General features: G+C 43.1%; 2 protein-coding genes across 3 annotated transcripts; one reads left to right on the top strand and one right to left on the bottom strand.

The window, feature by feature from the left end:
* The first annotated feature begins 5,400 nt into the window (after positions 1–5,400).
* On the top strand, positions 5,401–24,190 carry LOC111981504 (uncharacterized). Of its 2 annotated transcripts, none has more exons than XM_024012796.2 (9): positions 5,401–5,596; positions 17,207–17,369; positions 17,810–18,373; positions 18,874–19,023; positions 21,100–21,204; positions 22,110–22,268; positions 22,381–22,583; positions 22,789–22,884; positions 23,221–24,190. In XM_024012796.2, the coding sequence occupies exons 1-9, from the start codon at positions 5,405–5,407 to the stop codon at positions 23,389–23,391; spliced, it is 1,803 nt and encodes a 600-aa protein (XP_023868564.1). In that variant the 5' UTR covers positions 5,401–5,404; the 3' UTR covers positions 23,392–24,190. The 2 variants fall into 2 exon arrangements, with proteins under 2 accessions (XP_023868564.1, XP_023868570.1); XM_024012802.2 differs by having other exon boundaries at positions 21,103–21,204.
* Positions 23,717–27,234, bottom strand: LOC111981518 (myb/SANT-like DNA-binding domain-containing protein 4). The gene is made up of 4 exons (XM_024012813.2): positions 27,055–27,234; positions 26,696–26,789; positions 26,472–26,559; positions 23,717–25,081 (listed from the first exon to the last, which is right to left on the bottom strand). The coding sequence occupies exons 1-4, from the start codon at positions 27,155–27,157 to the stop codon at positions 24,467–24,469; spliced, it is 900 nt and encodes a 299-aa protein (XP_023868581.1). The 5' UTR covers positions 27,158–27,234; the 3' UTR covers positions 23,717–24,466.
* Positions 27,235–27,320: the final 86 nt, after the last annotated feature.

The raw sequence follows: 27,320 nt of genomic DNA on the forward strand, positions 1-27,320 counted from the left end.
TATGTATCAAGAGTTGTATATTGAATCATCCCTTATCTATCTACACTAACCATATGACTAGGTTAGTAGAGGGCTTAATAAGGGAAATTGGCACCCTGAGATTCATGGAAATCGCATGTGAAAGAGTAAATTGGAATTAGATTTAACTATCTTCTGCCAATATTGGTGTTCTATTTCATATTCCTTTTGATCCTAGTTAACACTGGGACCCAATTATTGCACTGAATTTTCAATCTACCAGTAATTGCATCACTGTACTTTTTGGACCTCGGTACATGATTTGCACAAATAATCATTTTAAGTCTCACTGCTATAATTATTTGCTGTACCTGCATAAAGTCCTAGTCAAAAGAATAAATCAGACCTTTCTTCACAGCTCAATTACGAGGGAAGAAATTAAGAAAAACTTCTAGTTCAAATCACTGGAATATCAGGGAATGCCCCAACGCAGAAGCAGCCCCCCAAGGCAAAAAAACACAGAGCAGGTCTGGTAGGCTCACAATCACACCCACTGTGTCTGTGGATGGCGCTGTTTATTAAAAACGCAAGCCTCATGTCTTAGTATATGGTCCCTCTTCACCGTTGCCACTGCGTTCGTCATGGTTCTCTTTCATGACTATTATGAAAACTGCTGACCAATCCCAGACCTTCCTCTATGCACCTAATAAGGAGTAATCTTAGAGAAAGCAGATGGTACGGACTGTTATCAAATAGCCAGATGCGTATATTCAAAAAACACAACATTATTTTATAGAATGTGCTCCTCTACTCTCAATATCAATCACCCAACATAATTGGCCGAAAATTTATGACTTCAAAAAATAAGCACAGATTTTATTTCTTTATTCAGCCTACTCAACTCCCAAAACAATAGAAGGCACCTCAATGTTCCTTTCCTGAAAGATTAAGGTGTCTGTTAAGTGTGCATGTAGTACATGATCTCCTGTAGAGAGCGTCGGCTTGCTCGATTGTGAGTCAGTGTTTAAGTCTTCGTCATTGTGTTCGTTCATGCCAAGTGTTCGTCATTGTCGTGCGCCATTGAAATGAACGGTTTTTCCTTGCAGGTCGTAGTTTAACCCCAAACACCCCCTTTACCTTTTCTCCCAAAAAGCTACCATCCAATGCATTCCCACCAAACCTCGATGGATAATATTCACGAGTAGTAAGAAGTGATGTGTCTGGACAGTCAGCACGCGTGGACAGTGGATCTCATAAAAACCTCTAAGTGAGGGCCGATCGGGGGCAACATGAGTCAAGCGAGTCTTCAGCTCTCTCTCTTCTTACTTTCATCATCTCCTCTCATTCTCTCTCTCTCTCTTACTCCTATCATCTCTCTCTCTCTCTCTCTCCTCTCTCTCTCTTCTCTCTTCTCTCTCTCTCTCTCACTCCATCTCTCTCTCTTCTCGTCTCTCTCTCATCTCTCTCTCTCTCTCTCTCTCTCTCTCTCTTCTCTCTCTCTTCTCTCCTCTCTCTCCTTCTCTTCACTCTCTCTTCTCCCTCCTCTCTCCTCTCTCTCCTCTCTCTCTCTCTCTCTCACCTCCTCTCTCTCTCCTCTCTCTCTCTCTCTCTCTCTCTCTTCTCTCTCTCTCTCTCTCTCTCTCCTCTCTCACAGATGACATTTTTTCCGTCACTCTCTCCAGCTAACCCTAGAGTGACGCCACGTGTTTCCTCAATCCACGTCTCTGCGCCTCTCTCTGCACTCCTGCTCTCGTTCTCCTTGCTTGCTCGGCCAAGATCTCCTTTCCCTGCCTCCGTTCGCACCCGCGTACCCCCCCCTTCCCCTCCTGGCTCCCGCCATCCCTGCCGGGCCTAAAAGGACTCATCTCTCTCTCTCTCGTTTTCCAGGGCCTTTTCTTGACCGCGCCTCGTTCTTCAGCTTCACCCAAAAGTCACGCCCTGTGTTGTGCTGTATGAGGCCTGCACCACTCACACTGTTGCTGTCTGAAGCCTCTCTACACACTAACTACAAGAATGATACGGCTGTCACATGGTACTCTGTAACATCATTTAGACTGGCCCTTTTCTATTTTCTCGGCTCCAGTATCACAACTTCACAGCCAACCAGTCAGTCTGCGAAATTGACAATTTATACATTTTTAGTGTCCAGAGATAGTCCTCTATAACCTACAGTATGGTCGTGTCAAGACCATTGTTAATCTGTTTGTGTTGGGGAGTCGAGTGCAGGTGAATTTAAGTATTGAAGAGGCTTCTAGCATCAAAGAAGCTCTCGTCCAAGGAGGTGGTAAAAGGAGCGAGAGAAGAGAGAAGAGGAAAGGGAGATGAGAGATGAGTAAGAACGATGAGACGAGAACTGAGAGAGAAGAGTAGAGGAGAAGATCTGAGAGATGAGAGAGATAAGGGACAGATGGGGACGGAGAGAAGAGGAGAAGAGAGAGAGAGACGAGAGGAGAGAGAAAGGGAGAAGAAGAGAGAGAGAGAGCAACACAATTGATAAACACACATGATAAAGCACACATGATAAATGTTCACCAATTCAAGTGAACAAAAACTTCTTATGATAACATATTCAAAATGTTGTGACATTTTCTAGTAGGGAATAAAAAACAATAGTGATTCAGCAGTAAGACAAAATGCCCCAAAAATGAACAGGGGGTAACAACCCATATTTCCCAGCACCTTGTAAACCAATGTGTTGGGAAGATTCAGCAAAAAAACATGTTCCCACGACACCACTGAATATAATTGCAGGTACAGCAGCATTWACCAGATCAACTCTGACCCTTCACCTTTGACACACCACAGGCAGCCAATYATTAAAACCAAGATGGCCACCACCTCTTACAACAGTGAGCTCCGGGCTTTAAGGAAGGAGGTTTCAGGGGAATTTGGGGYACTCATATTTKATCTATTTGGGCTGTCTGRYCCTTGGRAATGAATATTGAGTTCCCTGACCTCAAAAGTGTGTTCTACCAACCAAACGTCCAAACCGGACCCACAGCACACCCCTCCGTTGGTAACGGAGTGATGCTGAGASTCTTTCAAATCTGTCATACAAAACCAATGACTGCAAAGTTAAACAAACCATATGCACAAGGACTGCTTTTAATGATTTCCACACAACAACAAAAAACCTTTACTCGAAGAACATTGCAGATGCAAAATTTGGTAACAATGACTGTTTGTGCTGTTGGTGCCGCCATTCTGTTACCAAAGTTCTTCAAGTAAATGTGTTTTCATAAAAAATTCTGTGGAAATTGTTATAAGTCATCCAATGAGTTGAATGGGTTGTTTAACTTTACAATTACTGGTTTTTGTTTGACATACATTTAGTCTCAGCATCACTCTGTTACCATGAAATTGCCCTGCAGGTACAGTAACATGGGKAAACTGATCTTTTTCCTTTGGATATGATTAGTTTCCATGGCTATTAGAGCTGTATCTAATGCAGAGATGTGACTTTCCAATGTGTGTGTTGGTGCTCTATGAAATTCAAAGGCTTGCATATACAGTATATGCATTGTAGGAATGCCATGACATGTAGTGAAGACATAGCAACGACATTTGTGACTTCCTTTGTTGTCTCTGAAGATTGAGGATGGATGATACAGCCTTTGCCATACATAATACCGGTCAAAAGTTTTAGAACACCTACTCATTCAGGTTTTTCTTTATTTTTAGTATTTTCTACATTGTAGAATAATAGTGAAGACACCAAAACTATGAAATAACACGTATGGAATCATGTAGTAACCAAAAAAGTGTTAACAAATCAAAATATATTTTATTTTATCTTCAAATAGCCACCCTTTGCCTCGATGACAGCTTTGCACACTCTAAGCATTCTCTCAACCAGCTTCACCTGGATAGCTTTTCCAGCAGTCTTGAAGGAGATCCCACATATGCTGAGCACTGAATGCTTTTCATTCACTCTGCGGTCTGACTCATCCCAAACCATCTCAATTTGGTTGAGTTTGGGGGATTGTGGAGGCCAGGTCATTTGATGCAGCACTACATCACTCTCCTTCTTGGTCAAATAGCCCTTACACAGCCTGGAGTGGTGTTGGGTCATTGTCTTGTTGAAAAACAAATTATTGTCCCACTAAGCCCAAACCAGATGGGATGGCATATTGCTGCAGAATGCTGTGGTAGCCATGCTGGTTAATTTTGCCTTGAATTCTAAATAAATCACAGACAGTGTCACCAGCAAAGCACCTCAACAACATAACACCTCCTCCTCCATGCTTTACGGTGGGAAATAAACATGCGGAGATCATCCGTTCACCCGCACCGTGTCTCACAAAGACACAGCGGTTGGAACCAAAAATCTCACATTTGGACACCAGACCAAAGGACAAATTTCCACTGGTCTAATGTCCATTGCTTGTGTTTCTTGGCCCAAGCAAGTCTCTTCTTATTATTGGTGTCATTTAGTAGGGGTTTCTTTGCAGCAATTAGACCATGAAGGCCTGATTCACGCAGTCTCCTCTGAACAGTTGATGTTGAGATGTGTCTGTTACTTGAACTCTGTGAAGCATTTATTTGGACTGCAATTTGTTCATTAGAGGCTGATAACTCTAATGAACTTATTCTCTGCAGCAGAGGTAACTCTGGGTCTTCAATTCCTGTGGTGGTCCTCATGAGAGCCAGTTTCATCACAGCGCTTGATGGTTTTTGCGACTACACTTGAAGAAACTTTCAAAGTTCTTGAAATGTTCCGTATTGACTGACCTTCATGTTTTAAAGTATTGATGGACTGTCATTTCTCTTTGCTTATTTGAGCTGTTCTTGCCATAATATGGACTTGATCTTTTACCAAATAGGGCTAACTTCTGTATATGCTCAAACGCATTAAGAAGAAATTCCACAAATTAACTTTTAAGAAGGCACACCTGTTAATTGAAATGCATTCCAGGTGACTACCTCATAAAGCTGGTTGAGAGAATGCCAAGAATGTGCAAAGCTGTCATCAAGGCAAAGGGTGGCTATTTAAAGAATCTCAAATATAAAATATATTTTGATTTGTTTAACACTTTTTGGGTTATTACATTATTCAATATGTGTTATTTCATAGTGTTGATGTCTTCACTATGATTCTACTATGTAGAACATCGTAAAAAGTAAAAAATAAGAAAAACCCTTTAATGAGTAGGTGTTCAAAATTTGGACTGGTAGTGTAAATGCCCACTACTTTCTTATGGTTGGTTCATAAGATTATGCTAATGTTTGAATCTAAGCCTCAGTAAAAAAAAATATAAAAATCCCTTTTCCTCAGTAAAATAAAATATACTGAAGGTTTAATCAATATGTCTTCTTTGTGTACTATGAACGCTTCATCAAATGTTTCTTTATCAGTGTTCAGGTTGGGTTCAGGGTTCATGATCTCACTCTCTGTGTTCAGTGCTTGGTTGACATATCTCTCGTGTCCTGTGTTTCCAGGTGGACTATGAGGATGTTGGCGAGCCTCATATTGGGACTCTTCGTCCTCAAAGCAGTGGTGGCCAASCCCAGATTTGCCCGGCAGGTGGGATTAGACTCATACGACAGCTCCAATTATGATGTGGATCTAGAAAACTTGAATTTGGAGAATCGGGATGTCTATGATTATGAAGATGGACTGACTATTGATGAACCTCAGGTAAGATACTGGGGGGAAATTGGAGGGATGGGTGACAGAGATGCTGAGATTTGACCTCCGACCCCGTTTGAACATTCTAAGAATGTATCCCTCTATCCACACGTCCTTGAAGCAATCACTAATCGGTACAATAGATGAAAGAAACTAGCAGATTACTTACTATAGCTTACACTGACTCAGTTATGACAGGTCAGTGACAGAGGATGGAATCTCACATCATAGACATCCTATGTTTTGAAGGTGAATGTATTACTTAGAATTTTGTAGATTGTACGTATCACAGTACTGTTTTGCCTTGGTTGATATTGCCTGCACTTTGCTAGCTCCATTTCCCGACTCAGACGTCAATGTCAAAGTGCCATGTAAGTTGGTGGATAAAGCATTGACATTCTATCTTGTGGAAGATGGTGTGTTAATTCGTTGATGGGGACTTATTATGGCGCACACCCTACAGTATCCTGAGCCTCGATGATGGAATCTGCATTACTGAATCATTGGAAGAGTTCAGTACCCAAGGACTTGGGACTATATGTTTTTATCTGCAAAATGTATCGTTTTGAGATCATTTGTATTTTCAAGTCCCAGATCTCAGAACTGTTTTGTGATGTCTTCCTCTTTCATGACTCAATAAGTATACAGTCACATACAATTATTTTTGATTGACAACCCAGCATTGTGTGATTGGATTGCATATTGAACTTTATAGCACCAAATGAACAGCTGTTTGCGCTGATAGAACTTTCAGATTTTTGTATTATATTGTAAATTTACTTGTGAAAGACCACTTAAAGAGCAACTCTTTGTGAATATCATTTTTTTTGACCAACATGTCAGATAGAACCTCAAAAGTTTCCTGCTTATTAGTTTGAATGCTCATAGCTGACTGTAGTTTTCAACACTTGTCACTTTGGCTATCACGCGGGACTAGGTGTGTGAGGAAGAATCAGGCGCAGAGAGCAGAGAGTTCCACAGGGAAAAGTGCACTTTAATACGGCACAAAAGCAAGCCCACAACACAGGGTACCAGGTCTAGAACACGAACACACCTAAATAACGCACACACGTAACACAAGAATAATCCCGCACAAAACAAGGGCGGGTAAACGTACTTTAAATAAGGAAGCCCATCAAGCACACAAATAGACACAGGTGCAACTAATAAGACAAAACAAACAGACAACGAAAAAGGGATCGGTGGCGGCTAGTAGGCCGGTGACTATGACCGCCGAGCACCGCCCGAACAGGCAGGGGAACCAACTTCGGCTGAAGTCGTGACATTGGCCCAATTCCATGTATCCCTTTCCTCCCCCTTCTCTCCAAACTGCACTCATTCACTCCCCCTCAAGGATTGATTGGCACTGATGGATAGTACTGTATGCATGGACTGAAACTAGGGAGTCTTGAACATTTTTGAGAGACATCTAATTAACTCTTCTATGAAGTTTTGGGTTGGGTGAGATTAGAGGTTCCATGCTTCTCAACTCTGATTATTAGATTACATCTAGGGCTATTACAGCCGTGTAGCATTCGGAGTCAAATACTGCAGTTGCTGTGTCTGTAGACATGACTTGATGGGCTCAGTGAACATTTTTCCTCAGCTACAATCAAATCAAATCAAATGTATTTATATAGCCCTTCTTACATCAGCTGATATCTCATAGTGCTGTACAGAAACCCAGTCTAAAACCCCAAACAGCAAGCAATGCAGGTGTAGAAGCACGGCGGCTAGGAAAAACTCCCTAGAAAGGCCAAAACCAAGGAAGAAACCTAGAGAGGAACCAGGCTATGAGGGGTGGCCAGTCCTCTTCTGGCTGTGCCGGGTGGAGATTATAACAGAACATGGCCAAGATGTTCAAATGTTCATAAATGACCAGCATGGTCAAATAATAATAATCACAGTAGTTGTTGAAGGTGCAACAAGTCAGCACCTCAGGAGTAAATGTCAGTTGGCTTTTCATAGCCGATCATTAAGAGTATCTCTACCGCTCCTGCTGTCTCTAGAGAGTTGAAAAACAGCAGGTCTGGGACAGGTAGCACGTCCGGTGAACAGGTCAGGGTTCCATAGCGCAGCAGAACAGTTGAAACTGGAGCAGCAGCACGGCAGGTGGACTGGGGACAGCAAGGAGTCATCATGCCAGGTAGTCCTGAGGCATGGTCCTCGGGCTCAGGCTCAGTCCTCCGAGAGAAAGAAAGAAAGAGAGAAAGAGAGAATTAGAGAGAGCATACTTAAATTCACACAGGAACCGGATAACACAGGAGAAGTACTCCAGATATAACAGATTGACTAGCCCCCCGACACATAAACTACTGCAGCATAAATACTGGAGGCTGAGACAGGAGGGGTCAGGAGACACTGTGGCCCCATCCGATGATACCCCCAGACAGGGCCAAACAGGCAGGATATAACCCCACCCACTTTGCCAAAGCACAGCCCCCACACCACTGAGGGATAACTTCAACCACCAACTTACCATCCTGAGACAAGGCCGAGTATAGCCCACAAAGATCTCCACCACGGCACAACCCAAGTGGGGGGGGGGGGGGGGGGGTAGACTTGATTGAAATGTATGCATTGAGCAATACAGCTGTATCATATCCGGCCGTGATTGGGAGTCCCATAGGGCGGCGCATAATTGGCCCAGCGTCGTACGGGTTTGGCCGGGGTAGGCCGTCATTGTAAATAAGAATTTGCTCTTAACTGACTTGCCTAGTTAAATAAATGTTAAATAAAAATAAAATAAATAAATACAGCTGCAGGGTTCGAGCCTTTCAACTCACATGCATACAATGTATTCATAAAGGGCTGGGGAAGGGATACAGTTAGGATAGGAATGTATCTAGATTAGACATGGAACTAGTATGGCAAGTATGGGTCAAAGTAAATGAGTGGCGTTGCTGTTTGAGAGGTGTTAGTACCTTCTACAGTAGCCTGTAGATACTGATGGCCTATGTGGCAAAGGATATTATAGCCCTTGTTGTTAAGTTAATTTCTAACCCATATTTGGCCCAGGTCTGACATCGGCATGCTAAAATGGGCCAAACTGCTCTGTGCTAGCCAGAACCCAAAGGGTTTCAAGTGGGCCAGAGGGTTCTGTCGGACATTAAACAATCGGAACAATAAAAGCACCCAAATGAGTCCAAAATGGCGGAAAGAGGAGAGTGAGCAGAGAGAGCGATGTCCATGCCAGAAGTAGCCTTCAACGGCCCAAGTTGGATGTGATGCAACTAGTCTGCAATGCAGGTTTGGACAGAGAACACTAAAACAGCCCATTTCAGCCAATGTTCCTGTTTATTTTCTTTTGTAACAAAGACAGGATGCCAAAACGATGTCAGGCTGGCATGAGGCTAAACAGATTTTCGACTAGTTCCCCTTGAGCCAAACCATTTAAACTGAACCCGATGTGGTATGCCACCATCCAAGTCACAATCCAATGCACATTTGGCTATTATGACATGAGGGATCTGTGTACAAAACAATGTTGTAGTCTTTCATTAGTCTGCTGGTGTATCAATGTGCATATCAGGATTGGTTCTAATGGCTCAGTTTGATGGAGGGAAGGTGATGTTAATGCATAGGTGTGTGTGTGTGTGTGTGTGTGTGTGTGTGTGTTGTGTGTGTGTGGTGTGTGGTGTGTGTGTGTGTGTGTGTGTGTGTGTGTGTGTGTGTGTGTGTGTGTGTGTGGTGTGTGTGTGTGTGTGTGTGGTGTTGTGTGTGTGGTTTGTGTGTGTGTTGTGGTGTGTGGTGTGTGTGTGTCATGTCGTTGTTTTTGGATAGATGACATCTGGGGTTGAAAGTTTACATGGAGAAAAATAAACTACCACATTTTATTTCAAGCAATTACAGCTAATTACATCTCATTTACATTGTCCCAATTCAAACTCTTCTTCTCAGTATAAACAGGACAGATGGAGTATAGTGCATGTAATCCAAAAGTCTTGGAATGATTCAGGGGAAAGAGAAACTGATACAGGAGAAAACAAACCCTTGACAATAGTGTAGATAGAAGACAGGAAAAACTCCAGCAGTTCCCTTCAGACCTTCTCTTCAGTGGTGTGTGTGCTGGGGAAAATATATTCTAGATCGCTCTCACATGATTAACATTTTCAGTGAGATTATAGAATATTTGTTAGTGTGTGGCAGCGCTTACCCTTGATACAGTAGGCTACTGAAGGGTGAGAGGGCAGATTTAGGAATAAGGATGTAGAGTGGGAAAGGGGATRATGCAGACTGGAAGGAGTCCTCCCTCACCAAGTCAGAGGAGACTCAATGATGATCTTTGCTTTCTCTTTCCAGCTCTCTGTTGCCTTTCTTTATTCTGCAGCTCCTCTAACCCTAACCCTAAGAAGCATCAAACTTTTCTCCTGTAAACTGTAATCCAAGGCCAGAGTTACTGATCTGGTGCATTTAAAGCTCTTTGCAGACACTTCTAGAACAGGAGCTGACTTGGTTTAGAGCACTGTAAAGTATGTGTCTGTTGTGAATAGGTCACAGGTCACATTGCATCAGCAACATGCAAATAGAAGCTTGTAATGCTCTCTTTGGTCTATTTAAATGGTACCTCTAAGCAGCTTCAGAATAGCAGCTTTACGAGATGGTGCTAGGGGCCACTCCTGGAAAACAAGTGAAGTAATGTAGTAAAAATCCGTAGCTTTATTCTGTTTAATACCTGATTGTATTAGCCTCTAGTGGTGTCCTTAAAGATGTTAATACCAGACCTGGGTCAAATACAGCCAGGTATGGAAAAACTTTCAAATACTTGAGCTGCACTTCATTTAGTTTTCCGTTACAATAGACCATAGATAGATTCCCAAAAGTTCAAATTTCAAGTTAAATCAAGCTCATCTCTCAAATTTTACTTTTAAATATTTTAGCGGTCTGATCTATACTGCAATTCCACGTAAGATCCAGAAAAAGTTTTTTTAAATACATTCATTGCATATGCATTTTAATTTATTATTCATAAACATGACAACTTTGCCATTGTTTCGGCTATTTCTCAAATTAAGTCTGTGTGTTGCTTTGAAAACAAACAGACGTGTACCTCTGATCGCTCAGGTGACATATGACCTTGTGATTGGCAGTTGCTGCATGTGGACAGGGATTAGTGTTTTTATCAACTTATAGGTCACGCATGCTGAACCCGGGTCATCTGGGTACCTGTTTATGAATTAATAGGTTTAAATGAATGTCTAGAATATTCCACCTGAAACCATATAATTGAATGAAATTGACTAGAATCATAAAGTTATAATTAATGATGTGTGTAGTTTTAGTCAGTAACAATATGTCTCTACAGTATCTTAAACAAAGACTGTCTGAGCAAGATTCAGTGCCGACCTTGGCTAGGGGCCTAAGAGATTTGGGAAAGGACAGGGAGTGATTCTCACGGTCCTAATCTTTGTCGGCTGGGTAGCCAGACAGTATGTGCGTAGGATACCTACTGTTTGTGTGCAAAGGTATGTGCGTATGAATTCTGTGTTGTGTGCAAATGTATGTGCGTATGAATTCTGTTTTGTGTGCAAGAGTATGTGCGTAAGGAGCTAGTATAAAATGAATGGTTTTGTTACAACTAACCAGGCTCTCGTAAATAAACTTTCTGACTATCGTAGCTGGGCCCCGTCTGTTTTCATTTCAACCAGTTTCTTATCAATTCTGGGTTACAGACTGAGTAGTTAATTGAAGTTCAGTTTATGAACATTGAGAACATAATTCTCGTAACCACAAGTCCCTATTAGCCCACTTAGCTAAACCCTAAACGTGAGCCAAGTGTTTAAGTCCTTCGTCACATGTAACTAGGTCACCAACTTTATAGCAGAAAGCCTTTCAATGGACAACATATTGTAAACAAGCGCTCTGAATTTTTTTTTTTGATCTTACATAGATATTGCATTTCTTACCATTAGAATGCATTAACTTGATGTCTTACCAAGGTAAATTATTTTAGTGCACTGGCAGGATTGAAACAAGTCTGAATTATCTTGTATTTCCTGGGGAAGCAAAATCAACAACAAAAAAGTAAATGCATTTTCTGGGTGAGTGAAAGAAACTCAAAACAAGTCATGTTTACTTCCTTATCTCAATACAACAGAAAAATCTACGTAAGATTGACATGTTTTGCAGTGTGGCTGCAATGTATCTTGTGTTATCATGAAGACATCATTGAGCGAAGTTGGCCTTTGTAGAGAGGGGCAGTGGGCCCTGAAAAAGACACACAGAACATTACACAAAGGCAGATGGAACGTATGTATACAGATGTACATGTGTGTACAGTCCCATATGCCTGCCATTGAACCCATACAGTGCGTTCGGAAAGTAATCAGACCCCTTGACTTTTTCCACATTTTGTTATGTTATGGCCTTATTCTAAAATGGATTAAATCGTTTTTCCCTCATGAATCTACACACAATACCCCATAATGACAAAGCAAAAACAGGTTTTTATAATTTTTTGCTAACTTATTAAAAATATATAATTATCACATTTAGATAAGTATTCAGACCCTTTACTCAATACTTTGTTGAAGCACCTTTGTCAGTGATTACAGCCTCGGGTCTTCTTGGGTATGACGCTACAAGCTTGGCACACCTGTATTTGGGGAGTTTCTCCCATTCTTCTCTGAAGATCGTCTCAAGCTCTGTCAGGTTGGATGGGGAGCGTTGCTGCACAGCTATTTTCAGGTCTCTCCAGAGATGTTCGATCGGGTTCAGGTCCGGGCTTTAGCTGGGCCACTCAAGGACATTCAGAGACTTGTTCCGAAGCCACTCCCGCGTTGTCTTGGCAGTGTGCTTAGGGTTGTTGTCCTGTTGGAAGGTGAAACCATGCGTCTGTCTGAGGTCCTGAGCGCTCTGGAGCAGGTTGTCATCAAGGATCTCTCTGTACTTTTCTCCATTCATCTTTCCCTCAATCCTGACTAGTCTCCCAGTCACTGACACTGAAAAACATCCCCACAGCATGATGCTGCCACCACCATGCTTCAACGTAGGGATGGTGCCAGGTTTCCTCCAGTATTGACGCTTGGCATTCAGGCCAAATAGTTCATTCTTGGTTTCATCAGACCAGAGAATGTTGTTTCTCATGGTCTGAGAGTCTTCAGGTCCCTTTTGACAAACTCCAAGAGGGCTGTCATGTACCTTTTACTGAGAAGTGGCTTCCGTCTGGCCACTACCATAAAGGCCTGATTGTTGATTGGTGGTTGTTCTCCCATCTCCACAGAGGAACTCTGGAGTTCTGTCAGAGTGACCATCGGATTCTTAGTCACCTCCCTGACCAAGGCCCTTCTCCCCCGATTGCTCAGTTTGGCCAGCTCTAGGAAGAGTCTTGGTGGTTCCAAACTTCTCCCATTTAAGAATGATGGAGGCCACTGTATTCTTGGGGACCTTCAATGCTGCAGACATTTTTTGGTACCCTTCCAAGATCTGTGCCGTGACACAATCCTGTCTCGGAGCTCTATGGACAATTCCTTCGACATCATGGCTTGGTTTTTGCTATGACATGCACTGTCAACTGTGGGACCTTATATAGACAGGTGTGTGCCTTTCCAAATCATGTCCAATCAATTGAATTTACCACAGGTGGACTCCAATCAAGTTGTAGAAACATCTCAAAGGATGATAAATGGAAACAGGATGCACCTGAGCTCAATTTCGAGTCTCGTAGCAAAGGGTCTGAATACTTATGTAAATAAGGTATTTTCAGATTTTTTTTTATTATACATTTGCTAAAAATTCCACACCCCCCCAAAAAAAATCATTATGGGGTATTGTGTATAGATAAATGAGATTTTTTTTAGAATAGGGCTGTAACGTAACAAAATGTGAAACAACGGAAGGGGTATGAATACTTCCCGAATGCACTGTATTTGTTTAAAATTCTTGTTTATATGTAAAGAAGCACTTTCCAACATACCACTTCACTCCTATGTGCATGGAGTACCAATACACATATTCTAAAGTTATTCATTCCATTTGCCGGTTTTGGGTTCCATTGTATATCTTCTTGGTCCTAAACAAGCCTGATATTGTCTGACAACTAGAAGACTCCTAGACTAACCCATTTAGCCGCTTCCTGCACATTGTTTTAACTTACTGGTTTTATCTGTGKAAATAAACTACATRCAAATGGGTGATCATATGTGGTATACACTCTGACAATGACCTAACATATAAACCATTCTGTGAGGCTAGGACTTTGTGGTAAATGGGATTCCTTGGTTGGTTTTGTGACGTGTTTTAGGGTGTCACAGCTTGGTTTGGAAGAGTGATGGTGTTATGCAAAGATCTCTCTAGAGTTGTGAAGTTTCTAAAGAGATGCATTGGTGAGATAGACCAGAAAATAATGTTTGCGAGTGAGCAAGAGTGATCTGTATGCCTCAAATCAGCTCCTCTATTTCACATTATGGAACTTCAAAACTCTCTCTGCACATCTTGTATTTCCACGTTGTTTCCCAGATTTTTTTTTTTTTTGGGGTAGCCAAGCTTTCGCCTCTCATTTCCCCCGAGTTTGGATGTTTGCTTTTTTGGGGGAGGAGGAGGGGCATCAGCAGCAAGCAAACTAACTCTGTGCAAGACTACTCAAAGGCCTACCTTGTTGTCTCGTAAACTCTGCCACTGCCAAACTCTCAAGACGTGCATTTTCAATTTCATAGCCGTTCTACGTGGCTACGTTTACAAACGTCCCCATTTTACTGTACATGCCTTTCCTTGCATATAAATGTGTATCTACTTTTAGGAATTTCATTATACAGCAACATACACTTTGTGGTAAGTTGCCTTTAGGTAAGTCTCAGGCTACCTCAGGTTAGGAATCTTGGAATGAAAGTCGATGGACAGCTTCTCTCAACATTGGTGGAGTGAAATTGGTGGAGTGAAATATGCATTTTTGCAGCTACCATGTGTCTCTTGGTTCCACAAGGACCATTCCCTCTTTTGGAAGATAGAATCAGCCCATGGGTGTAAGAGAGTCAAATATTACCTTTTGCACATTGTGGGGTTTCAGCGCCCCTGTGTGGCTAATAATAGAACTGCATGGCATTACTCTAGTGGTTTGCTGAATAGCAAGGACAATGACGGCAGGTACCCTTTGAAGTGACTATCACATTCTTAACATTAGTTGAGAGTAGATATTTCTTTATTGTCTGATTTTCAGATATTTGCTTTACGTGCAAGAAAATGCACTGTGGTTGGGTGGCATAGGCCAGACATAACATCAAACAAACAAACAAGAATGACAGTTCTCGCCCCTCCCTTCCACATTACATAACATAGGAACATGTAGCTGTGTTGGAAGTTTTGCATTATGTTAATCTGTTTAGGAGGTGAGATGTATGGCTTAAAGCACAGTAGATAGATGCAGTTGCAGTTGATATCATAACTGGTATTAAAACAATGAGTGCGTCGTGCTTTGCTGTGAGGCACTATCAGAACATACTATGGGGGCCCTCTTACAGCCAAAGACCGCCTCTGGAAAGTGTGCCATTAGGATTTCAAAATGTCCTCTTGACATTGCATATTTCGGCCATCTGTTTGGTAGATTTGAATCAAAATGCTTCGACCTTCTGACACACACACGCCCCTCATTGGGTTCTGAGGAGTGTGAGAACATGGAGAGGTGAAAGGTCAACAGGATAAGATGTGACTGAGTTTAGGAGATTTTCTTTAGATGTAGGCTTACATCTACTGTTTATTTGCTTTCTAAACAAACCAAACACCGGCTGTGGTCATCATTCCACATGAAACACACAAACTGCTCATAAATGGCATAATTCCTCTTTACAATTTGTCATAGTCAATTTCAACTGGGTCAGGTTTGACATGTTTCCAACATTTTCACACTGTAGCCATTCTAACTTCTCCATTTGCAACGGATTCTTTCATTTTTCGGTTTGTATGTACTGTCTGAATGTGACCCCTATGAGTATATTCTGTCACTTGAACCAGGAAGTGATTGTCACAGAGCATCCTACCAAGACATCACTGCCATAGGTAAGCCTACTGTGCAGGTTATACAGTCCCCAAGTTGAAGACCCACAACAGTCAGTTAAAGGGGAAGTTCGGAATTTTACAAGTTGTCGAATGGTTCGTCACACTGAAAAGGTCTTTTTTTTACAACCATGGATTACGGATTCCCCTGGTCCATAGACTACTTTTAGGGTGAGGAAGTTTCTTACATTAAATTGTAAAATACTGAACTTCCCCTTTAATGAAAATGATGTTTCATTTTTAGAGGACGTTCCTATTGTATAGTGGCGAAAAGTTGGTTTGTGTCACACCTGTGATGTTTGAACTGATGCTCACTATCCTGTTAATTTTGACCAAACATTTTACAGTTATGTTTACAAACCAACAGACCATGGAGAATGTGGTAACAGTAAAAAATCTGTAATAAAATATCTATAAAACAGGGTGAGAATAGTCTTGTTTACTTGGTTGGAAGGTGGAGTTTCCCCACTAAAAACACTTTCTGTTGTGCCTTTACCCAGATTGCACTTGTATTCTTCTCTCATCTCAGTTTGTGGTCCGAAATTTGTGTTTGTATCCACATTTTCCAATTCCTGGCTGGGATTTTGGGGGGGAGGACAACCCTTGAGGGTCTTCCTCAAATCAATATTCATGTCCTCAATGTTTTTTCAACATTCATCTGTAGATATGAAGCAATACACCAAGTCTTCCACTACTTGGCCATTACCAGTGTTATGATCATTTAGGAGGTTTATCATGACTGAGTCATCTGCATACACAATGATGTGTCTCCGTTCCTGGTTGCTTCTTCAGTCATCTGTATATAAATGGTAGAGGTGAAACAGCATAGCCCTGAGGTGCCCCTGTTAAGCTACACCTGTGAATGACTGATATTATAACTGTCTCTGGATCTTCTATTCTCTCTGAACGGTAGAAGTCAGGATGTCTAGAAGTCCTCATGTCCCTGGTCCTTTTCCTGGACACTCTTTAGCTACTCGTGTTGTATCCAAATATTTCATTCTTGTTTGGTCGCTGTTAAGCTTTATTGCCTTTATTACCAGCATGGTCATACATAACGTTGTCCTGTGACATAAATTTGGTACTGATGAGATGATTACTGATATTGAACTCAAAATCAGTGCTTCACACTCTGCACGGCTGGACCAAAAGACGTAGAGCTTCCAGTCCATGAGCGACAGTTGGCTTTTGAAGCCTCCTGCTACTCAGTAAGTGAGGCTACTGCTCTCTGGTAATCTCTGGCGCTCACTGGCGCCCTCTGGTGGTCTCTGGCGCTCTCTGGCAGTCTCTGGTGGTCTCTGGCGCTCTCTGGTGGTCTCTGGCGCTCTCTGGCGCTCTCTGGTGGTCTCTGGCACTCTCTGGTGGTCTCTGGCTCTCTCTGGCGCTCTCTGGTGGTCTATGGTGGTCTCTGGCGCTCTCTGGTGGTCTTTGGTAGTCTCTGGTGGTCTCTGGTGGTCTCTGGTGGTCTCTGGTAATCTCTAGTATTCTCTGGCGCTCTCTGGCGGTCTCTGGCTCTCTCTTGTGGTCTCTGGCGCTCTCTGGTGGTCTCTGGCGCTCTCTGGTGGTCTCTGGCGCTCTCTGGTGGCGCACCTCCTGCATTAGCATTGACTCCCTCTGTCGCTGTCTTTCCCATAGATAGAGATTGGCACACTGGCCCCACCAGATTATAACTACCCTGGCCCTGGGGGCCCTGCATCACTGGAGGAGGAAGAGGAGGAGGAGTTGCCCCTAAGACCCCAGCTCATCCCCCAAGGCTCAGGGGGGTCTGGGGTACTCATGGGCCCCGACGCACAGGGAGGTCTGTATACACACATACACACACCCACAGCACATACACCGTGTCACCTCACACTATGAGCCCATACACACAGGGAGGTCTGTATACACACACCCACAGCACATACACCGTGTCACCTCACACTATGAGCCCATACACACAGGGAGTTGAAGGTATGTGTCCAGTACTGACAGTGATACATAACACACAACCTTTCCTCTTAACGCCTACCCATGCAAATCGACCCCTTTTTACAATCATCCTTCGTCATTTCCAAATGCATGAGTTCCATTTAACTGTCTGACATTAGTTAAATGTGTGGTACTCAACCATAAATCTCATTAACTTTTTGTAATGTCACCTAATCATCATTGTAAACATGACTCACTAGCCCTAAACTGAATCATGGTCCACTGTGCTCTAACCTGTCTCTTCTAACACCTAATCTTGTCTCTAACAAGAGGAGGAGCTGCGCCTGAGTCCCATTGACATTCTTCATATCTCCGGGGACTTTGGGGGTTCRACGGGTTCTGGAGGTTCCGGTGGCTCTGGGGTTTCCGGAAGTTCTGGGGGTTCCGGAGACCTTTTGGCTTCTGGTTCTGGGGACCTTTTGGCTTCTGGAGGCTCAGGGGGTTCCAGGGAAATTGGTTCAGCAGGTTCTGGGGATCTTGGTTCTGGGGGTTCCAGGGTCCTTGGTTCCGGAGACTCTGGGGGTTCCGGGGACCTTGGATCCGGAGGCTCTGTGGGTTCCGGAGACCTTGGATCCAGACACTCTGTGGGTTCCGGGGACCTTGGATCCGGAAGCTCTGTGGGGTCCGGGGACCTTGGTTCTAGAGGATCTGGGGGTTCTGGGGACCTTGGTTCTGGAGGCTCTGGGGGTTCCGGGGCTCTTGGTTCCCTGGGCTCTGGAGGTTCTGTCACCCTCCTAGGCTCAGGGGGTTCCAGGGACATATTGGGTTCCAGTACTGGGGGTTCCGGAGGTTCTGGAGGTTCCGGGGACTCAGGAATAATAATTATATCTGGAGGTCAGTACCTATACTTATACAGACTACACTGTATAAGTATACAGATAGTTGGTTGGGCCTATAGTGGCCTTGTGAACCTAGTACAGTTCCAAGCACTGATTGATACACTAAGACTATATGGGATTTCATTGCATTTCTAAATTTGCCTTTTCATTTAACTGCTTTGTGCTGGTTAGATGTGGATTGATAATGCTTTCTTGTGATTTGCTACTTGTCGTCATTGTAAACCCTGTGTAATTGTTTGTCACTTACAGTATCATTGTCATTGTAAACATCACTCATTGTCCTACCATTGTCATTGTAAACGTCACTCATTGTCCTACCATTGTCATTGCATTACTTACCATAAGTTCCTAATCATTGTCAACATAACCCACTGTCAAACCATGTTTGAGAATGATTGATTGATTGTCTGATTGAATGATTGTTGATTGACAGTCCATCCCATCCCATGAGAAGCACTAACCTGTCTCCTAACCCCTCCCCTTGGCTCTAATAAGAGGAGGAGCTGCKCCTCATTCCTGACACTACCCCCCAGGAGGCATCGGGTGCTTCTGGGGAGTCTGGGGCCTCTGGCACCTCATTGGCCTCAGGGCCTGGAGGCTCCTACTCTGGTGGGTCAGAGGTCACATTAATCCCTGACCCTGAAGGTAAGTACCAACAAATAAAGAAACAATAAGAAAACAGATCTCTATGGTATCAACCCATTGTATCATATGTGTAAGGATAACAGAGGTAAAGGTCCCAAAAACTTTGAGCAGAAAGCATGCTCTGCTGCCATGTCCGTATTTGGACAGGAGAKGGTGACCAAATAATCTGGTCAAGAGATGCTTTTCAAAGGATTTGTGGTTGACAAGTATGAATCTCCAATTCCAGCTAAGAACACTGTTCCAATGTACCTACAGTTAAAGTCGGAAGTTTACATACACCTTAGCCAAATACATTTAAACTCAGTTTTTCACAATTCCTGACATTTAATCCTAGTAAAAATTCCCTGTTTTAGGTGAGTTAAGATCACCACTTTATTTTAAGAATGTGAAATGTCATAATAATAGTAGAAATGTATTTATTTCAGCTTTTATTTCTTTCATCACATTCCCAGTGGGTCAGAAGTTTACATACACTCAATTAGTATTTGGTAGCATTGCCTTTCAATTGTTTAACTTGGGTCAAATGTTTTGCGTAGCCTTCCACGAGCTTCCCACAATAAGTTGGGAGAATTTTGGCCCATTCCTCCTGACAAAGCTGGTGTAACTGAGTCAGGTTTGTAGGCCTCCTTGCTCGCACAAGCTTTTTCAGTTCTGCCCACAACTTTTCTATAGGCTTGAGGTCAGGGCTTTGTGATGGCCACTCTAATACCTTGACTTTGTTGTCCTTAAGCCATTTTGCCACAACTTTGGAAGTATGCTTGGGGTCATTGTCCATTTGGAAGACCCATTTGCGACCAAGCTTTAACTTCCTGACTGATGTCTTGACATGTTGCTTCAATATATCCACATAATTTTCCTTCTCATGATGCCATATATTTTGTGAAGTGCACCAGTCCCTCCTTCAGCAAAGCACCCCCACAACATGATGCTGCCACCCCCGTGCAGAGCCTCCCTCTTTTTCCTCCAAACATAACGATGGTCATTATGGCCAAACAGTTATATTTTTGTTTCCTCAGATCAGAGGACATTTCTCCAAAAAGTATGATCTTTGTCCCCATGTGCAGTTGCAAACTGTAGTCCGGCTTTTTTATGGCGGTTTTGGAGCAGTGGCTTCTTCCTTACTGAGCGGCCTTTCAGGTTATGTTCGATATAGGACTCGTTTTACTGTGTATATAGATACTTTTGTACCTGTTTCCTCCAGCATCTTCACAAGGTCCTTTGCTGTTGTTCTGGGATTGATTTGCACTTTTCGCACCAAAGTACGTTCATCTCTAGGAGACAGAAAGCATCTCCTTCCTGAGCAGCTGCGTGGTCCCATGGTGTTTATACTTGCATACTTTTGTTTGTAGAGATGAACGTGGTACCTTCAGGCGTTTGGAAATTGCTCCCAAGGATGAACCAGACTTGTGGAGGTCTACAATTGTTTTTCTGATGTCTTGGCTGATTTATAATTGATTTTCCCATGATGTCAAGCAAAGAGGCACTGAGTTTGAAGGTAGCCCTTGAAATACATCCACAGGTACACCTCCAATTGACTCAAATGATGTCAACTAGCCTATCAGAAGCTTTTAAAACCATGACATAATTTTCTGGAATTTTCCAAGCTGTTTAAAGGCACAGTCAACTTAGTGTATGTAAACTTCTGACCCACTGGAATTGAGATACAGTGAAATAATCTGTCTGTAAACAATTGTTTGAAAAATGAATTGTGTCATGCACAAAGTAGATGTCCTAACCAACTTGCCAAAATAATAGTTTGTTAACAAGAAATTTGTGGAGCAGTTGAAAAACAAGTTTTAATGACTCCAACCTTAGTGTATGTAAACTTCCGACTTCAACTGTATTTATATTAAACATATATCAACATAACATAATTTGATTAACTCTCACAATCCATTCCCAAGATTCCATTTAACTATTACCTAATTGAATCAGTTAAATGTGTCATAAACAACGACAACAACATAACTCCCTTGCTATTTGTGACTTCTCACCGTGGCAAACAGCACTTGTTGTCGTGTCACTGTCCATGCTGTTTCCAACCTGTCTCTTTAATACCTCATCTCTATCTCTAACAAGAGGAGGAACTGCTCCTGACTACTCCGYAAACCCCTCAGGAGTCTGGAGGTACAGTAGGCTCAGGGGGCTCTGGGTTGCCAGAGGTTGACTTGGACATTAAAGGTCAGTATCCAGCACAAACACTAACTATTCAATCAAAACCTGTAACCAGGCTTCTTGGGGTTATAGGGTCTATTCTACTTCACTATACAGTATATGGGGTCTATCACATTCCCATATTGAAACCTATTTTCTCATATCTTTATACGAGTTGTCTCTTRCATTTCACCCCAGAAACCCTGGTTTTGATTGAATAGGGTTATTGAATCTTATGTGCATCCTGTTAAAACGGATCACAAACTGTGTTGAAGCCATATGTATCTGTAATGTCCGTTACACAACTTATGTCTTGTCCTTACCTGTCACAAACACTATCATGTGTCTGTCTGTATCATGTGTTTACTATCAAGTTGCTCTACGATATGAGTCTGTAACATCTGTTATCGTCATCTTCTCCTAACGTCTGTGTTATAACCTGTCCCGAACACCATTTACACAATATGTCTAACATTGGTAATGCACTACACCTCAACCATAGCACCTCAGCAACAACCCTCATAATGTGCACACCTTTGTCACATCAAAAGCTGCATCCAATCCAGACTTGACAACATTTCTTGATGCAAGCGGTAAAACAAACAAATCATATCAACACTGAGTACATTTACATTTAAGTCATTTAGCAGACGCTCTTATCCAGAGTGACTTACAAATTGGAAAGTTCATACATATTCATCCTGGTCCCCCCGTGGGAATTGAACCCACAACCCTGGCGTTGCAAGCGCCATGCTCTACCAACTGAGCCACACGGGACCAGTACACATCTCCACCATTCTACAAACCCATTGTTACTGCATCGAAGGCTGGTGGCCTAAACTTCATCACACAACATTTCAGACCTATCAACTGTTCTCTCAATTGTATCGCATACCTCCATCTTACTTCCTTGTCCTGTCTGTCTGTCCCAGGTATGCCTACCTGCRTGCTGTGCACCTGTCTGGGTGGTTCTGTCTACTGTGATGATGTGAAGCTGACGAGCGTGCCGCCTCTCCCCAAAGAGACCACTCACTTCTACGCCCGCTACAACCACATCACCAAGATCAACAAGGGCGACTTTGCTCAGATGAGTAGGTGTCACATGTTAAAGGCACAGCCCGTGAGATTTCCTGCTGTTCAATGGCTGTTTCAATTAATGAAACCACYTGGAACAGTCTGAGTACTTTACCGTCTCTCTTGCAGACAAGCTGAAGAGGATCGACTTGACCGCCAACGAGATTGCATCCATCGCTGATGATGCGTTCTCCGGCCTGCCCGTGCTGGAGGAGCTGGTGCTCCGTGAGAACGGCGTGTCACAGCTGCCTGCCCTTCCACCCGTGATGACCCTCATCGACGCCAGCCACAACAACATTGGCGCCACAGGCATCCACAAAGAGGCTTTCAAGGTATGTAGGTCTGACAAGGATCACAAACAATGTATTTGCTTTTTCCCAGCATTATCACATTTGATTCCCCTATTGGACTAATCACCAAGCCCTTGATGAGTTGAATCATGTGTGAGTGCTGGGATGAAACAAAAACAGGGATGTATTGAGAGACTGTCTGGCATAAATGACTCCACTCTAAATGTAAACAATGTGTTTTGTTTAGGACATGACGGGTCTGCTGTACCTGTACCTAACAGACAACCACATCGACCACATCCCTGTGCCCCTACCGGACAGCCTGCGCTCTCTGCACCTACAGGTACCTGCCTCATTACTGCCCTCTTGTGGGTGATGTGGGAACTATAGGATTACCTCCATACTGTACACTGGTGGTGACTAGAGGGGTTTTTGCTCAACTGACAACCGTATCCCCTCTATCTGCAAGCTGTTTCAAAACATTCTGGCCAATTCTCTGCCATCAGTCTGTTATTAGGGCAAATTGTTATATATTTAAACTATACTTTTCTCCAGCACTGTTTAAGACCTGTGCAGAATCTCACACAAGCATTAGTTCGTCATGCATCGTTTTTTAAGGCCCATAGATGAATGTGTTGTTTGGCAGTGTTTTCTTAGACTTCAATGCCTTGTTTTCCAGCGCAACAACATTCAGATGATACACGAGGACACGTTCTGCAACCTGAAAGACTTCAACTACATCAGGAACGCACTGGAGGACATTCGCCTGGACGGCAACCCCATCAACCTCAGCAGGACCCCACAGGCCTATGTGTGTCTGCCCCGCGTCCCCATCGGAGCCCACATCTAACCACACACTGATCAATACACACACATCTTTACACAGCTCAACTCATTGTCTACGAGACATATGTACATACCATACACACTTACCTACTGGACAGATCCTAAAAGTTGTCCAGTCTCAGTTCAATTGCAATCTGCACATACAGTAAACACCGGAACACACTACCTACCTTCCCTAATTTAAGTCTGATCAGTTGTTGATCGCATACATAACACACAGTGAGCGAGATGGTGTGTATCTCTCATTCCTACATACACAAATACACACCAGATAACTTTTTGTCAAAAGCCAAACTGTTCAGCAACATGAAGCAAACAAAAAGACAATGAAAATGTGACATTTTATTGATCCAACAATCAAACATTGTCTCATGTCTGTTCATGACTGGCAATGACAACCAGTAATATTGTTTAAATATGTTTTTGTAAAGGAAAAAATATTATATTACAGAAATCTAACACTATTTTTAAAAAACAATTATACTAGCATAAACGAATTGAAGCTTACTGGAACGCTAAATTGAATATCAATGCAATAAAAGAAGCAATCAAACAAGCATTTGTAAAGTCTGTACTGTAATATAAAAATATATTCTGAAGTCACTTTTTTTTTACATGAACTGCAATATTTGGCATATTACATTTCAAAGTTCTTGTTATGACCACAATAGCCTATAATAAAGACCAAGACTATTGTATGACTGGGGGGGGGGGGTATGTTGGGTGTGGATGGGGTTAATAAGAAGAAACAGTGCTTTGTATGGAAATACCACAATTGAATAAAGTTGTTTTGATGACCTCAATGGCTTAACATTTTAATTGAAAATTGACCGTTAAGGTGTGTAACTGCAAACTGATTTTGAAATGAACTGATTGAGTACAACTGTTTAGGCAGTTAATGTTCAAATACTTCGAGCCCAGATAACAATAGGCATACAGGTATCTCTGAACAGCAATACAAAAAGGATTTGTCATTGAAAACTTTGTACATTCATAGAAAATAAAACCAATACAAATGATATCCAATTACTTTCCAATTGAATAGTCTAGTCTAGTGTAAACAAACATGAAATTGTTCTTCACATACGTTCAACCAACTTTTCAAACATCTTGAGGAATCTCTCGGTTCTTTCCAACGACCCAACGACCCTCTGTCCTCCTGTTTTACAGCTTTGTCCTTCCGCACCGTTCTCCTCCGCTGCTCTACCCTCCGCCAGTAGAACTCTGTCTCTGTCCACAGCCAGCCTGTCTCTGGCCACCTGCGCTTTCTCCTTCTCTATCAGCCCCCTCTCCCTCTCCACCGCTGCCTTCTCCCTCTCCAGTTGGGCACGCTCCCGGTCCAGGTTGGCCATCTCTCGTTCCAGCCCTGCTTGCTCTCTCTCCAGCGCCATCCGCTCTCTCCCCATCACCTCTCGCTCGCCCTCCAATGCCGCCCGTTCGGTCTCCAGGGTCGCCCTCTCGGTGTCCATCTCATCCAGGTCGCAGTGCATCCCCATCACCCCTATTCCGCCTATCATGGATCTCTTCCTGGGCCGGGCGTCAGGGAGAAAATCACTGTCGCTAGTGCCCGGGGGGAGTGGGCCGATGATGGGGGCTGAGCCTGCCAGACGCCCCTCCATTGCGTCACTCATCAGATCGTACCAACGCCAACTGTGGGGGAACACCTGCACCCCTGGGGGAGGGTACTTCAGCTCCTGTCCCCAAAAGAAGGATAAACAGTATTAGTAGGTAGTCAGATAATGAAGGATTTGATGAATAGTTGAGTAGACGTTAGGCTTGGACAAAGTAGTAGGCACAGGATGTCTCTAGGGCAGGGTTATTTAGAACTTTACAAGGATGCCTATTAAAAGGGTCAATTTTCATGGCCAAAAGTATGTGGACACCTCTTCATATTAGCAGATTCTGCCATTTCAGCCACACCTGTTGCTGACATGTGTATAAAATCAAGCACACAGCCATGCAATTTCCATAGACAAACATTGGTAGTAGAATGGACTTACTGAAGAGCTCTGTGACTTTCAACGTGTCACTGTCATAGGATGCCACCTTTCCAACAGGTCAGTTCGTCACATTTCTGCCCTGGTCAACTGTAAGTGCTGCTACTGTGAAATGGAAACATCTAGGAGCAACAACGGCTAAGCCGCGAAGTGGTAGGCCACACAAGCTCACAGAACAGGACCGTCGAGTGCTGAAAAACGTATCATGTAAAAATCGCCTATCCTCGGTTGTGACGCTCACTACAGAGTTCCAAAATGCCCCTGGAAGCAATGTCAGCACAAGAACTGTTTGTCGGGAGTTTCATGAAATGGGTCTCCATGGCCGTGCAGCCGCACACTAGCCTAAGATCACCATGCGCAATGTCAAGCATCGACTGGAGTTGTGTAAAGCTTGCAGTCACTGGACTCTGGAGCAGTGGAAATGCATTCTCTGGAGAGATTAATCCCGCTTCACCATCTGGCAGGCAGACGGACAGGTTTGGCGGATGCCAGGAGAACGCATCCTGCCCCAATGCATAGTTCCAACTATAAAGTTTGGCGGAGCAGGAATAATGGTCTGGGGCTGTTTTTTTATGGTTCGGGCTTGGCCCCTTAGTTCCAGTGAAGGGAAAACTTAACACTACAGCATACAATGACATTCTAGACGATTCTGTGCTTCCAGGTTTGTGGCAACAGTTTAGGGAAGGCCCTTTCCTGTTTCAGCATGACAATGCCCCCATGCACAAAGCAAGGTCCATACAGAAATCGTTTGTTGAGATCAGTGTGGAAGAACTTGACTGGCCTGCACAGAGCCCTGACCTCAACCCCATCGAACACCTTTGGGATGAATTGGAATGCAGACTGCGAGCCAGGCCTAATCGGCCAACATCAGTGCCCACCCTCACTAATGCTCGTGGCTGAATTGAAGCAAGTCCCCACAGCAATGTTCCAACATCTAGTGAAGAGCCTTCCCAGAAGAGTGGAGGCTGTTATAGTAGCAAAGGGGGACCAACTCCATATTAATGCCCATGATTTTGGAATGAGATGTTTGACAAGCAGGTGTCCACATACTTTTGGATATGTAGTGTATGTAGGATGCAATTGCTACCTTGTATCTCTTCTTCAGATTTTCCCATTTTTTCATTGCCTGACTGGCAGTCATCTTCCCCTGCAAGCCCATGTGTTTGAGGATAGCCCTGCAACAAAAAAGGTACACAAACAATGATCATTTCGATTTCAAAACACACATTGACTCGTCTCAATGACAGGTAAAATGAAAAAACGTATCTAACAAAACGTGTACTGGGAGGATCTCGGGTAAGTATCTCTCACCTCCAGGCCAGTCGAGAGGCATTTCTCCTCCCCGTAAACATGTAGCGATTTGATACGCGCAATTTCACAAAGTCCATTGTTTCATATTCAGACACTGAAATAAATAAATATTTGTTTTAAATCACTACATGCACAATGTAATTGAAATTAAATAACATTCACATTTTGACTAATAGGACAAATGTGGATCGCACCGTCTGATGCCAACGCACGCATCTGCTCGAACAAGTATTCGAGACAAGGCGCCATGATGTCCCCTTTGTAGGTAACGTTAGCTAGCTTTCTTGCTAATTAGCTCGGAGTTCCTTACTTCATTTGTAGTCCGAAATAAACATATAAAGAATAAATTGACTACTTACATTTGTATGTGTATTCTGAATTCACTTTCTTTTTACTTTTCTTTTTTGCATTATTAGAGTATAGCGGTAGCGTGTGTTCGATGTTTTCCATTGTAGCATCCATGTTAGCTAGCACTGCGAAGGGACCACAACGGAGTGCACTTCGTCTCTTCCGCCCTTCGTCTCTTCTTCTTCGTGTTGGTTTCCGGCCGCAGACTAGTCGCATCTAGGCATATTGCTTCCACCCACAGTCAGACTGTGCACACGCACCACATACTACCATTCCT

Source organism: Salvelinus sp. IW2-2015, linkage group LG3 (genome assembly GCF_002910315.2).
Source record: "Salvelinus sp. IW2-2015 linkage group LG3, ASM291031v2, whole genome shotgun sequence".
Taxonomy (NCBI): Eukaryota; Metazoa; Chordata; class Actinopteri; order Salmoniformes; family Salmonidae; genus Salvelinus; species Salvelinus sp. IW2-2015.